This window comes from Eurypyga helias, unplaced genomic scaffold (genome assembly GCF_000690775.1).
Source record: "Eurypyga helias isolate BGI_N326 unplaced genomic scaffold, ASM69077v1 scaffold6785, whole genome shotgun sequence".
NCBI lineage: Eukaryota > Metazoa > Chordata > Aves > Eurypygiformes > Eurypygidae > Eurypyga > Eurypyga helias.
Window position 1 is genome coordinate 1 of NW_010253277.1, and position 12,303 is coordinate 12,303.

At 44.6% G+C, this 12,303-nt stretch overlaps 1 protein-coding gene across 1 annotated transcript; it reads left to right on the forward strand.

Moving 5' to 3' along the window:
- The first annotated feature begins 2,105 nt into the window (after positions 1-2,105).
- Positions 2,106-12,023, forward strand: RNF8 (ring finger protein 8, E3 ubiquitin protein ligase). The gene is made up of 7 exons (XM_010152604.1): positions 2,106-2,228; positions 3,734-4,474; positions 5,596-5,658; positions 6,445-6,534; positions 8,050-8,157; positions 9,745-9,949; positions 11,764-12,023. The coding sequence occupies exons 1-7, from the start codon at positions 2,160-2,162 to the stop codon at positions 11,880-11,882; spliced, it is 1,395 nt and encodes a 464-aa protein (XP_010150906.1). The 5' UTR covers positions 2,106-2,159; the 3' UTR covers positions 11,883-12,023.
- The last annotated feature ends 280 nt before the right edge of the window (positions 12,024-12,303 follow it).

Genomic DNA, 12,303 nt, shown 5'->3' on the forward strand with positions numbered 1-12,303 from the left:
GAGGCGGGGTGGGCAGCGGCCACAGCGGGCCCGCGGGGGAGCAGAGAGCGGGCCGCCGGCTGTCAGCAGGCGCTTGGGGCCGATTTGCCAAGTTTTCGGCCGTTAATCTTTTTTAACACGGTTTCGCATTTAAATAGGAATCGTTGTGCGACAGTAACGTGAGGTGAGGGGTGAGGGGAAGGGCACTCCTTAACCTAATTAACAAGGAGGTGCTTGGGGAGATTAACTACATAATATACTTGAGTTTTGCGGCTTAAGTTACTCAGGTGTAAACTGGTTTTAAATCTGTTTCGATGTAGTACAGAAATAACTCTTTCTAGCCATCGTGTTCTTTAACTGGAAAGCCCAAATGGCTCCCTGTACTCTCACCCTTAAACCCAGCAGGCCGTGGTGGAAAGCAGGGGGTTAAGTGTTGGGGGTTCACGCTGTGCCTTATCCCTTTGTGCTTACATATTGCAAAAGGTACCCTCTTAACCTCGTCTTTCAGTGCTTGCGGCCCCAGCAAACGTATTGCTTTGTGGCTCTCCCATCGTGGATTTGAAGCTGGGAGCCACGCTCAGCGTTGATACTTCAGCAAAATGCGCAGCCAGGGCTCTGCTAATTGTACAGAGAGTCGTTCAAGGTGTCTGCACAAGCACCGTCATCCTTCTCGCAGGGAGCAGCAGGGCTGACGGCATCCCGGTACCCCAGGCTTGCCAGGCGTGTTAGCGCAAGCTGCTTTCGCTGGGGGTTTAAACGGCAGCCCCAACCTGCGCTGCTGAGGCGTGGGGCTGTGCTGTGGTCCGCTACCACTGCTGCGGGCAGCAGTGAGCTCCAACAGCCCGCTGGTAACATCTTAGCCCCGCTCAGCAGGGCGAAGGGGTGGGGGGAGGTTTTGCGACCGGCCCTGCTTGCTCTCACTCGCATTAGTACGATGGTGTGTGCGAGCAGGCGCTAAGGGTCGTTCGTGTGGGTTGGGCGTTCCTGTTCTGACTGCGGGCAGAGGTGCAAAGCTGAGTTTATAGCTGAGTGTGCCCGAGTCTCTGCTTCCTACAATGAAGCATTTAAGAAGGAGGGACCAAACGCGCCTAAGTTTGCTTTTGTGAACTTAGTTTGCTTCCCTACGTTTAAGCTATGGTGCAGGAGTCTGAGTTCATGCTTTCACCTCAAGACCCGCAACTCAGGTAATGTGTGGGAACGAACTTTTGACTGCAGCATCTTGTAGGAATCGGAAGGTGTGATGCAAATGAGTTGGGGTTGCAGGGGAAAAGAGCAGCCTTCCTCTGAGGCTACCCTGGATCCATGCAGTTGTCTGATTACATGAGAAACTGACTGAAAACATGTGCAACACACAGATGAGTAAGAAAAGTGTGCGTGGTTCTCGGATCCCGCAGAGGAGGCAGCGGAGGGAGGGAGAGAGAGTAGAGCCATGCTTTGAACAGCAGCTTGCAGTGAGTTCACATTTAATAAGGGGCTGTGAAATGGTATGATTAAATCATGTCCCTTCTTCTGAAGGTGATTATTAGAGTCTAATGAGATTATTTTGATCGCTTTCACTGCCGGTCATGAACTGTGTGTAGTTTCTGAGTCGTAAGGCTGGTGGTGTGATTTACAAAATCATTGATCATTTAGGGCATGGTTACGTGTGCTTTTTTTTTTTTTGGATGGCAATTTTCTGGGCATTTTTTTTCCTGCATTTCCCCTGTTCACAGATGGTTGAACAGATGCAACTAGCAAGAAAAGGTAAGAAGTAATCTTGAGAGCCACAAACAATTGTACTGGTTTGAAGAAATGTTTAGTTAGGTAGTGAATAAGGTGGGACGTGGATGGGTTGAGAAGAGCTTTGAGCAGCTTTGCTGCTGTAGAAGATTTCCATGAAACCAAGGCTATAACCTGCCTGAGAGCAGTCACGTTTTCCTCAGTGGGAGAGAAAGACAACGTTTCTGGTTTTTGTCTACTCTTCAGTTTAAATGCAAAAAGAAAAATCACATCCTGAACTCTTTGGAAATAAGTGTAAGATGCTAATCTAGATAAATTTCTTCTGTGCTTAAATTGGAACCATATAATCTGAATTTACCATGTCGTTGCTGATTGCAGTTACTAAACTACTTTGTTTTTAGGTAACTATAGGCCGAGGATTAGATGTCACGTACCAGCTGGTGTCAAAAACCTGTCCCTTGATGATCTCTCGTAAGCACTGTATTTTCCAGCAAAATGCGGACGGGCAGTGGACTGTCAAGGATAACAAGGTACAGAGACCAATTAAAGACCGTGTACTCAGAGGTTCACTGAAGAGAATGCCCTCTTTGGGCTCAAACAATGTATGGGCTCTATGATATAATAAGGTACAAGTGTGATAGAAGGTCAGCAGGAAAAAAACTGTTGTGTGCTTCCAGCAGGAAGCTCAGTGTGCTGCAGCTGGGATGCAAACTGCAGTGCTTTAGTGGATTTGTCTCCTGGTTTAGCATTTTTCAGACAATTGTAGCCTCGCCAAGGACACTTTGCAGTTTGTGAACCTGGTTTGTGTTACGCTCTTAAAAAAAAAATCCTATGAATTTTGGCAATATTCAAAAGGGTAATGTTACTGTCCCACTAATGAATGGATAAACTGATACTCCTTATTGTAGTGACACGATTGCTTTAATTGCAATCAACAACAAGAACTTACTGTTAGAAAAAACATGTTTCATGTTATGTTTGAACGAGTTTCTTCTGAAAGTCCTCCTCAGCTATGATACCAGAGTCCTCAGCTACGTCTCACTTTGACTTCAGTGACCTGCTTTTTGTATCGTGGTCTCTCCACTTTCTCATCCAGGCTGAAAGATAAAATCAGTAACCTGCTTTAAAGCAGCGCTGGTAGAACAAAAGTGTTTATGTTGTCGTGCTGATTTGAAGGATGTTTGGGTCAACAGCAGATGAGTCAGAAAAGAGTGGAGTGGCTGCTGTTAAAATCACACAGGTTTTAAGCAAAACTGCTGCAGTACTTCCATAAACTTGAAAATTTACAGTTGTTGCACGATTGGAAACGTCGATGGTAGATAAGCTACTATCACTTCCTGAGTGTTATCACTGTTACTGCTTTGTCAAGTTGTTTTATTGGATCTCTGAGATACATCAGTTGTTAATGATTCTGCAGTTCATCGTGAGCACCGATCAGTTTTACCGTTTTCCAAAACTACATTTTGAGCTAGCAATTAATTTAAAACCCCTTTTTCTGCTTTGAACGTTATCTCTAGAATAGCGTTTTCCTTCTTGTTTATATTCTCCCTGTATTTATGGGGAACTGTCTCTCTTCTCTTTAAGCAATATCAGCTGTGCTCTTTTTCTTCTAGTTTCTTCTTGAATTTCAGGTGACATTAATAGTCAAGAATAATTAGTGCCATATTCCATGTTCTTGACAATGATCTATTGCAGAGTCTCTTCTTTTTATTGGTTAGTTCCTATTTCTGAAGCTTTTGGGCAGGTTTTTTTTCACCTTAGAGTTCATTCATTTCCTTCTGCACAAGGACATATATTAACGCTGGTTTTGGTGCTTGTACATAAAATCTGTAATGCAGGAATAATGCATGTTAAATAGTGTAAAGGAATAACTATGAAATGGGACGCTAAATGAACAAAGTGCACGTTCTAAGGTTTATTTAGAGACGTGGCTGCAACACTGAAGAGATTGGATATGCTTACAGTTGCCAGAAATAGCTTGCAGAGGAATCTGTAACTGCATATTAAATTTTGCTGATTCTCTGTTCATTTGCAGAGTCTAAATGGAGTCTGGCTTAACAAACAACGTCTGGATCCCTCAAAAGCCTATCCTATCGCTGAAGGAGACCGTATCCAGTTGGGAGTGCCTTTGGAAAACAAAGAGACTGCTGAATATGAGTATGAAGTAATTAAAGATGAATGGGAGAAAATCAGACCCTTCTTAGCCCAAAGGAATGACCTGGGGAAAGCTAAGAGTTCAAGAACTAAACGTAAATTTGTTTTGGAGGAATTGGAAACGTCTGGATCAGAAGGCCCTTCAAACTCCAGATCCAAAAAAGACCGAGTGTCCTGTGGAAATGAACCTTTGGGTAAATCGTGGGAAAGGGTAGAAGAGGCCAGACAGTTAACAGCAAAGACGGATGTCAAGCTGCCTTCTCCTGGACCAAGTGAGGAGGGTAGCGCTCTGGTGCGTAGTAGCCCTGCGCACTCCAAGAAAGCCGTGTCTGTCCTCCATAAGGGCCAGAAAGGCCCCAGTCTTGCACTGTCATGGACTGGCTTGGAAAAGCTGAGGAAAACTCTAGCAGATATAATGAAGTTAAAGATGCAGGTGCAGGAGAAGCAGACAGCTGTTCTGAGTGTGAAGCAGAAGCGCAGGAAGTGTGCTCAGAGGGATGCCCTGGCAATGGAGCAGGAGCTGCAGGAGTTGCAGGACCAGCTGCGCATGGAACAAGAGCATCATCAGCAGCAGGTGGAAGAGCTGGAGAGGACGTTATCTGAACAGCAGCAGAAGCTAGAGGTATAATGCTGGTAATCCTTTTGGCCCGTGTCTTTTCATTTTTGTGGAATGCCTAATATAAGACATTGATCCAAAATAAGTAGCCATACAGTAACATGAATAATGCTTGTGTGAATTACTCCTGTTAAAATTGTCATGGGAGTATTCCCCTTCCAGGTGTGTGTACCAAAGCCAGTTCAGAGACAGAAGGGATCGGGCTGCACGGGGAATTAGGAAAAAGGTGCAAAATATTTTTGTTTTTTTAATTTTTTTACGAACAGGTTCATTACAGCAAGATAGTAAAGCATTTCAGTGAGTAAAAAAGGTGTGGTGGTGGGTTTTTTAATTAAAAAGATTCAAAAGTTTCTGCTTGATCTCCTGTGATTACAGAGAGAACAAGCTGAAAAGTATTCAGCCTATAACTGTGCGTTGCTCCCTGGTATATGACTGAATTAATAGCCACTTTGCATGGCAAATCCATTCCCTTTCCAAGTAAGTGAATTACTGTGTGCCTTAATCCATGGAGGGAGACTTTTTTTCGCCCTCAAAAAAAATCTCCGATTCTCACAATCTCCAAGTGTCTTCAAGCTGTATTTGTAGTGGCTTTTTTAGATGACAAACTGAAGTCTTTTTGTTTGAGTTTCCTCAAACTTTGGTTTAAAGGAAGTAAGAATTCATCTTGGAGCGACATTTGTAATTTATCAGTTCCTTCCTTTAAAATCTGCTGCTAAAGGCAAGATGCCTGTATCAGAAGTACAGAAGGTCTGGAGTTGTGCCCTTAGGCACAAGGGGAGGTTCGGTCAGAGCTGTAGGTATGTCTGACCTCCGTAAATGTGCTCAGAGGTGGGAGTTCCAGCTTTTTCTCATGTTTGAGTTGTTGCTGCTGTGTGGTGCCTTTACAGCTAGAGTAATGTGGAGAGCTTCCAAGTATGTAACTGTAAACGGTATATCCAGCTTCACTCTTCACAGTACGTGATGGCTCTTCCTTCTGTCCTACGCGTGTATGGAGGGACAGCTCACTCTCCTGAAAAACAGTGTTGTTGCTTTAAGCATGTCCCCCAAGGACAGTGTGGAGAGGAGTAATTTTCTGTCCCTTGCTGTAAGTCCTTGTGGGTTTTTTTGTTTTTTTTTTTTTCCCTCAGGGAGTAAAGTGGCAACACGGGGAGGAGAATTTGAAGGAGCAATTGGCCCACGTCCTGCAAGAGGCAAGTAGTTATGAGTCTAGATCTTGTCTGTGTATCTCGGATGTTGAAGTCTTAGTGCTGCGGCCTCTTGGTAGAAGACCAGGACTTGGCCTGAGGTGTGAATTGGATGATCTGCATCTGCAGACCAAATTTCTGTCAGAAAGTGGCAGCCCTCCCTTTGTGGGAGTTGCTGTTTGCCAGCAAACAGAGTGAGAATATGCATTGGGACTGAAAGCACTGAGTAGCTGCAGCGACTTCTACTACTTTGGTCCTTGGGGCTGGTGGGCAAGCCCCAAGGCTTTGTTTTGGGGAAGTTGTTTTGGCAATTTTAGCCAGATGGAAAAAAAAACCCCAAAACATTCTTAATTAGGAATGTTTTTGAAAGAGAAGGAAAGGCCGTTTGGAAAAAGCCTAGGAAACCTAAGCATTTGGCCTTTACTTCTGGAAAGCTAATCTGAAAACAGCTTCAGGTAACCCTGTGTGGAGTGACAGGTTTTTGTGATCCTGATGTGTCAAATACCCCTTGATACTCAAAATGGTGACTGTAAAACCTAACTGAAAAGAGAGAGTAACCTGGGAGAAGGAATAAGAAGTGCTGCGACACTGAGAAGATCATAAATAATTGGGACGACATTCTGATTTTAAACTAAGGCTGAACTGCCTTAATGATCCAGTTTCTGTGGACAGATGTTGCTCTTTCAGGAGGAGATGAGGAGAAAAGAGTATGAACCTGATGATTACAGCCATGTATATTTAATAGGCTAGCTGATAACGGCACTCATAATTTCTGGGATGGTATTGTTACAGCATCATGCTTTGATGGAAGAACTGAGACGCAGTAAAAAAGATTTTGAGGAGATCATTCGAGCCAAGAATAAAGAACTGGAAGAAACCAAGGTAGGGGATAACTGAATTCTCTGTTTTATTCATAAATGAAACATGCTGCAGCAGAGGAAATGGTTTATTTAACATTTGTCTTGACTGTGCTTTGCAGCCTGTAGCGGAAATGTCTTTTGAGGTGGGAGCTGGCTGTAATTTCCAGGACTGGGAGAGGGTATACCTTGCCCTGTTCATGAGATCTCTCTGTCATAAAGCCCAGGGCACCCGAACTGAGAGTTGTGCAGAAGTGGTCCCGTTCCACCTTTTCTTTAAAAAAAAAAAGTGTGTTTGAAAAGTGAGGCGCTTCATGTTTAGTGAGAGTGGATTCAGGTACAGCTGCAGCATTCCAGCAGCCCTCCAGGGGAGCGCAGGACTTGAGCAGCGTGGAATTTGGGTGATGTGTGAGATTGGCCACATCTCTTCCTGCCCTTGACACAAGGTGATGAGTGGAAAAATAATTAAAGGGATCCTTTCCTGTGTCTTACTCTTGGAAATTACCACATTATCCACCTCTGGCTGTGTGCTTTATAGGTTTTTTATGTCGTCTTTGCAAGTGTGTTGTTGTTAAAGTATAGCTTCAACAGGAAGAATTTCTCTGTTATTTTTTGAAGATAGGACAGGTAGCTGGGAGCCCAATTTAACTCCAAACAAACAATTCATTGGGCAGTTAAATGCAAGTAAATGTTTTAAATTCTTATGTTGCTTTTGTAATATTTGAGGTATGATGAAAGGCTGAGAGAATTGGGCTTGTTCAGCCTGGGGAAGAGAAGGCTCCGGGGAGACCTTAGAGCACCTTCCAGTACCTGAAGGGGCTACAAGGAAGCTGGGGGGGACTTTTTACAAGGGCCTGTAGTGACAGGCCAAGGGGGAACGGGTTTAAATTGAAAGTGGGGAGGTTTAGGTTGGGTATCAGGAAGAAGTTCTTCCCGGAGAGGGTAGTGAAGCACTGGAACAGGTTGCCCAGAGGAGCTGTGGATGCCCCATCCCTGGAAGTGTTCAAGGCCAGGCTGGATGAGGCTTTGAGCAACCTGGTCTAGTGGAAGGTGTCCCTGCCCATGGCAGGAGAGTTGGAACTACATGGTCTTTAAGGTCCCTTCCAACCCAAACCATTCTGTTATGCTATCATTCTATGTATTTTGTCTGCTGAGTGTTTTGCTCTTTACATCAGACATCAAAAGAACTGTTTTGTTGGCTTAAGCCAAACTCATGCCAGGAAGAGGCTGAAAGAGATTCTGAAAAGATTGATCCAGCTGGTAGCTTCTTTAGGCTGAAGGAAATTTTGGTAACAGCTGCTGTTCTTGCTTGTAAGTTCTCTGCGGTGGGTGGGAATGTTCTCAGTACTGCTCTGACTACAAAAAGGAGAGGGGTTAGAGAGCTGGGTATGTAACAGTCCCAGACTTGATGTGTGGAGACTTGCAGTTGTATGATTTTCCACTTGTACTGCCTTCCCCGGCACATGCACTTCCTGCCAATATCATATTGAGTCAAACCTCCTTCTCTGTTGGTACGTGACCATATGTGCTTTCCCACTAGGAGGAGAAGGAAAAGGTGAGAGCCCAGAAGGAAGAGGTGTTGAATCAGATGAATGACGTGCTGGAGAATGAGTTGCAGTGCACAATCTGTTCGGAGCACTTCATCGAGGTATGTTTAAAGTGGTATGGGTTGGCCGGTAGAGCTGAGCCTTGAGAAGCTTTCCCTGGTTCTACTAAAGCCATAGTCAAGCTCATTTCTTTCCTTTGTTAGTTTAACAGTGGCAGCAGGCCCACAGTGAGTTGTGGGTAAGGGCCGATCCAGAAACCCTTTCTGTCTGCCCTAATTATTCTTCTGGGCAGCAAGTTCAGCTTTAACGTCCCTACCTGAATAGAGCTGAGTGCTTAATCCGAAGATTCGTGTAGGCTGGCAGCAGTTTGGGGTGTTTGTGAACTGGGGCTCTGAGGTGCTGCTGACAGCCTGCTTGGGGAAGAATTATTTTGGCAGTGGATCTTGCTGTAAGTTGACTAGGGTTGGAGTGCTTCGGGATTAGATACAGGAGGAGGTTAGTAAAGGAAGGGGCATGCAGTGTTCAGTCAAGTCCTGAACTGTTTCTGTGGTTCAGATAAACTTTTTCTTGAGAAAGAGACATCGGTCTGCTTTGATTCTAGAAGCAGTGGGCAGGCTATGCCTGAAATACAGACTGTTATTTCTGTTTGTGTTTTGCTAGAACTTTAGTTTCTAGAACATTAATTTCCACTACAGGAAACCTGATGTGTTAGACTTGTTATATCGACTGGTTTCTCAGTAATTTAAGATGCTATTCTGCAATATCTGAGTTTTTCCATAATTTATCCTTTTCAAAATGGGGAAACTTACAACAGAATTAGTTCTTTTTGTCTGTGTTTCTGACTTGCTGTGATCTACAGTCAATCCAGTAACCAGCTTGTAAAACTTGTCTGCACTCTGGCATGGGAGGGTTTGTGTGTGTAACCCCTGCAAACACTAAAGAAAGGGGATTTGGGCTTAAGTAGTGAAAATAGTTTATTAGTGCTCATGATTGATTACTGCTTCTATACTTACCCACCTCTGCAAATGGTGACATAAACATCCGGACAGGATCATATGGTATGCCGACTGGATGTGGCTCAATTCTCGGTCTCATCCTGGGCACCTGGCCAGCATTCCGGGTGGGATTGATAATGGGAACATAACAGTCTGCAAGTTCACAGGGTTGGTGCCAAAAAAGACTTATGTATGGTGTTTGTTACTCGCTATAAAAGCGGGAGACCCTCGGGCTGGCTCGGAAGCCTCACCTATGGGTGGACGCACCGCGTAGGACTTTCCCAGTTACTGCAGGGGCCAGCTGCTGAGGGGCTTCCCAGCTGATCTGTGAACCCAGATGATTGTTTTGAGGTGGTGTAATGGGGGATGCATACTTTTCTTAATCACTGTCTTACTTTACAGTAATGAACTGCCACATCACTATCCTGCTTATCTTTCCTTTGTAATTGGTGCATTGTTATTCTGCTTTTCTTTTTGGTTGTTACTGTGATATCTAGTAAAGCATATTAAGATTAAGATATTAAGCTGGAGGTTGTGTTTTTACTTGGAATCCCGCCATTCAACAGGACAGCTTCCCCCTGCCCTTCCCTCATAGGAAGTGTTCACCTACTATTTCTCTAACCTCAGTATTTTTTGCTCGACAGCGCTTGTGTGAGCATGGTCTAATACAGATCCTTCCCTCGCGTTCCCCAGGCCGTCACTCTGAACTGTGCGCACAGCTTCTGCTCCTACTGCATCAACGAGTGGACGAAACGTAAAGTGGAGTGCCCTATCTGCAGGCAGGAGATCAAATCAAAGACGCGCTCTCTGGTTCTGGACAACTGCATTGACAGGATGGTAGAAAAACTGGATGTGGAAATGAAAGAGCATCGCCTGACCCTTATCAGAGAGCGGAAAGGTGAGAGGTGGGTGGATGTGGCATGATAAGTACAATCTCTCCTTCTGCCTGTTTTGTACGCTTTCTTTGGCACCTATATACCAAGGAGATGCTTGGGAAATGCAGCAGAAACACTAGAAAATTAATTTTACGGGTATGTGGTGTAACTAGCTTTACTGTGCAGTAAAATAAAACTTATTACTAAGTCTGGAAAAACTCGTCCCTATGAACTGCCCAGTTGAGCAGGATAACTTCATCATATTAAAGTTAGGCTGTTTCAGAGAGATCACAAAAGAAAAGCAAAACTATATAGAATGGGCTTTGAAAAATTTACTGGGCACTACCTCATTGGAAAAATCAGTTGAGCACACAGAAGAGAATTCATGCAGGAAACCTCTGAAGTAAGGAAGCGTATGGCTGAACTGGCAGTTGCTTTGCCTTGTTAACATTTATGGACTTGACCAGGGTGGCTTGAACACGTAATCTCTTGCCTCGTTGTAGCTAAAAGACTGTATGACAGTGACAGCTTTAAGTAAAACTCCAGTATGGGGTATTCCTATTCTGCTTCCCTCTTCCAAATTTGTTTCTAGAGCACTTGACAGTGGTATCTAGGTGCTGAAACACAGAAATCTTCTTGTGTTACCCCTTAACAAGTTTCTGTTGCTGCGTTCCCTTAAGGAAATGTCCTGTTTTCCCCTCATAGAGGTGAATGCACAATCCTTCATTTTGCAATGGGTCAAGCCTCTTACCTAATGAAAGGCGTTTTTGAGACATTTCAGATTCTCCACGGTGACACAGAATGACATTGCTGAGCTGTGTTAGTTCAAATCTGAAATGATCAGTCATTTAACCAACTTGGGCCGATTCCCTCAGGAAATGCCACATCGCTCGGAGGCTGCCCAGCTGGGCTTTGTGAAGTGTGCATTCACCTCTGCAGAACTGACAGCGGCTCTTGTGTTACACGCGTGTCTGCGGAGTATGCCGTGGCACTACTGAAGTGTCTTGTCTGGCAGCTAATGGGGGTGGGATGAAGTGGTGTCCTTGATGGAGCCCACTTCTTTCCCATGTGGTAAACCAATGGTCTTCATGCCTGTGTGAACGCAAAGAAGATAAGGTCATAGTCTGCCTTCACGTGTCACAGATGCTGTAATTATATAAATGATGATTAGTAGGAAATAATTTAGCTTCACCACAACACACTTCAGGAGGAAGTGTGCTGTTTTTCTTCAGTGATGGAAATGTGTTGAGATGGAGGTAACCATGTGTCTGGTTTAACAGGAATTCCTAAGAAGAAATTGGCTGAAAGAGAAATGATGGTGGAAGTGGCACTTGGGAATCCCAGTTGGAGCTTCCCAAGAAGCCTTTCCAAGAATCTTAGTAGGACAGGCACCAACAGGACAGCTTGTACTCTTGAACATTGGAGGTTTTGGTGGAGCCATAAGTGTCCTGAGTGACTGCTGATTGCTTGAGGGCTCCTTACCACGTTTGTTCCTTCCCTCCTTCCTACCTGGCAAAGCAGTGTAACAGCCACTCCATTGCCAGTGGCATGCCAGTGAAGGGATGGAGAATGTATCCTCCTCATCTATCTTAACAGGAAAAGTGCTATCTTAACAGGAAAAAGTGTGTAGGAAGCTTAAGAAAACGAACAAACAAAAAGCCCTTTGATCTCTTAATGCTGAAAATTGAAAAGAAAAAGGCGTGTGCCCTGCAGCTTGAAACACCTATTGCAAACTGCCAGTGAGAGGCTGTAAGTTTCAAAGAGGACTAGTAGTACAGCAGCATTTGTGGGTACAGTGGTCTCTGCTAACTTTTTTCTCTGTGTGTTTCGAATGCAGAGAAACAGAGTGTGTTGGTGAGCCCAGCCGCGGACAATGACACCAGTGTCGTTTCTTCCATCTATTCCAACTTGAGCAGTTGTGACAGCGAGGACTCTGAGGAGGATTCTTACTATTAGGAAAGCTACCACGTTACCTAAACACTGTTCCTGCAGACTCGTTTGCCTGTGTGCTGCCCAGAACCGACCTCACGGTGCTTGTTTGACTACTGCCAGATGAGTGGACTGGGCAGGAAAGATTCCATGAAGAGGCTGGAGCTGAGAACTAGCAGCATTCGGAAGAAGGACCTTATTTTTTAAATGAATGTACAGAAGCTTGATCTCTGAAACAAAACTGGGATTGTGAGAGAACAAACTGCTGTTGTGCTTAGATGGTTGACATGCAAAACCTAGGCTTCCACGATCGCTTGTGACCCGTTTGGTGTAATGTAATCGTTTGTATGCATTGCTGCCCGTAGCCGGTGACACGTTTACGTATGTACTTCAGCTTCCCCGATTTTGGGCAGCAGAGGGCGTGGCCCAAGCTGGTTGAGAACTGGCT

Excerpts from the sequence above, each read along its gene's own strand:
- RNF8 (XM_010152604.1), top strand. The coding sequence starts at position 2,160 with ATGATCTCTCGTAAGCACTGTATTTTCCAGCAAAATGCGGACGGGCAG. Across the intron at positions 4,475-5,595 it reads AACAGCAGCAGAAGCTAGAG|GGAGTAAAGTGGCAACACGG; the intron begins GTATAATGCTGG and ends TTTTTCCCTCAG. Across the intron at positions 5,659-6,444 it reads TGGCCCACGTCCTGCAAGAG|CATCATGCTTTGATGGAAGA; the intron begins GCAAGTAGTTAT and ends GTATTGTTACAG.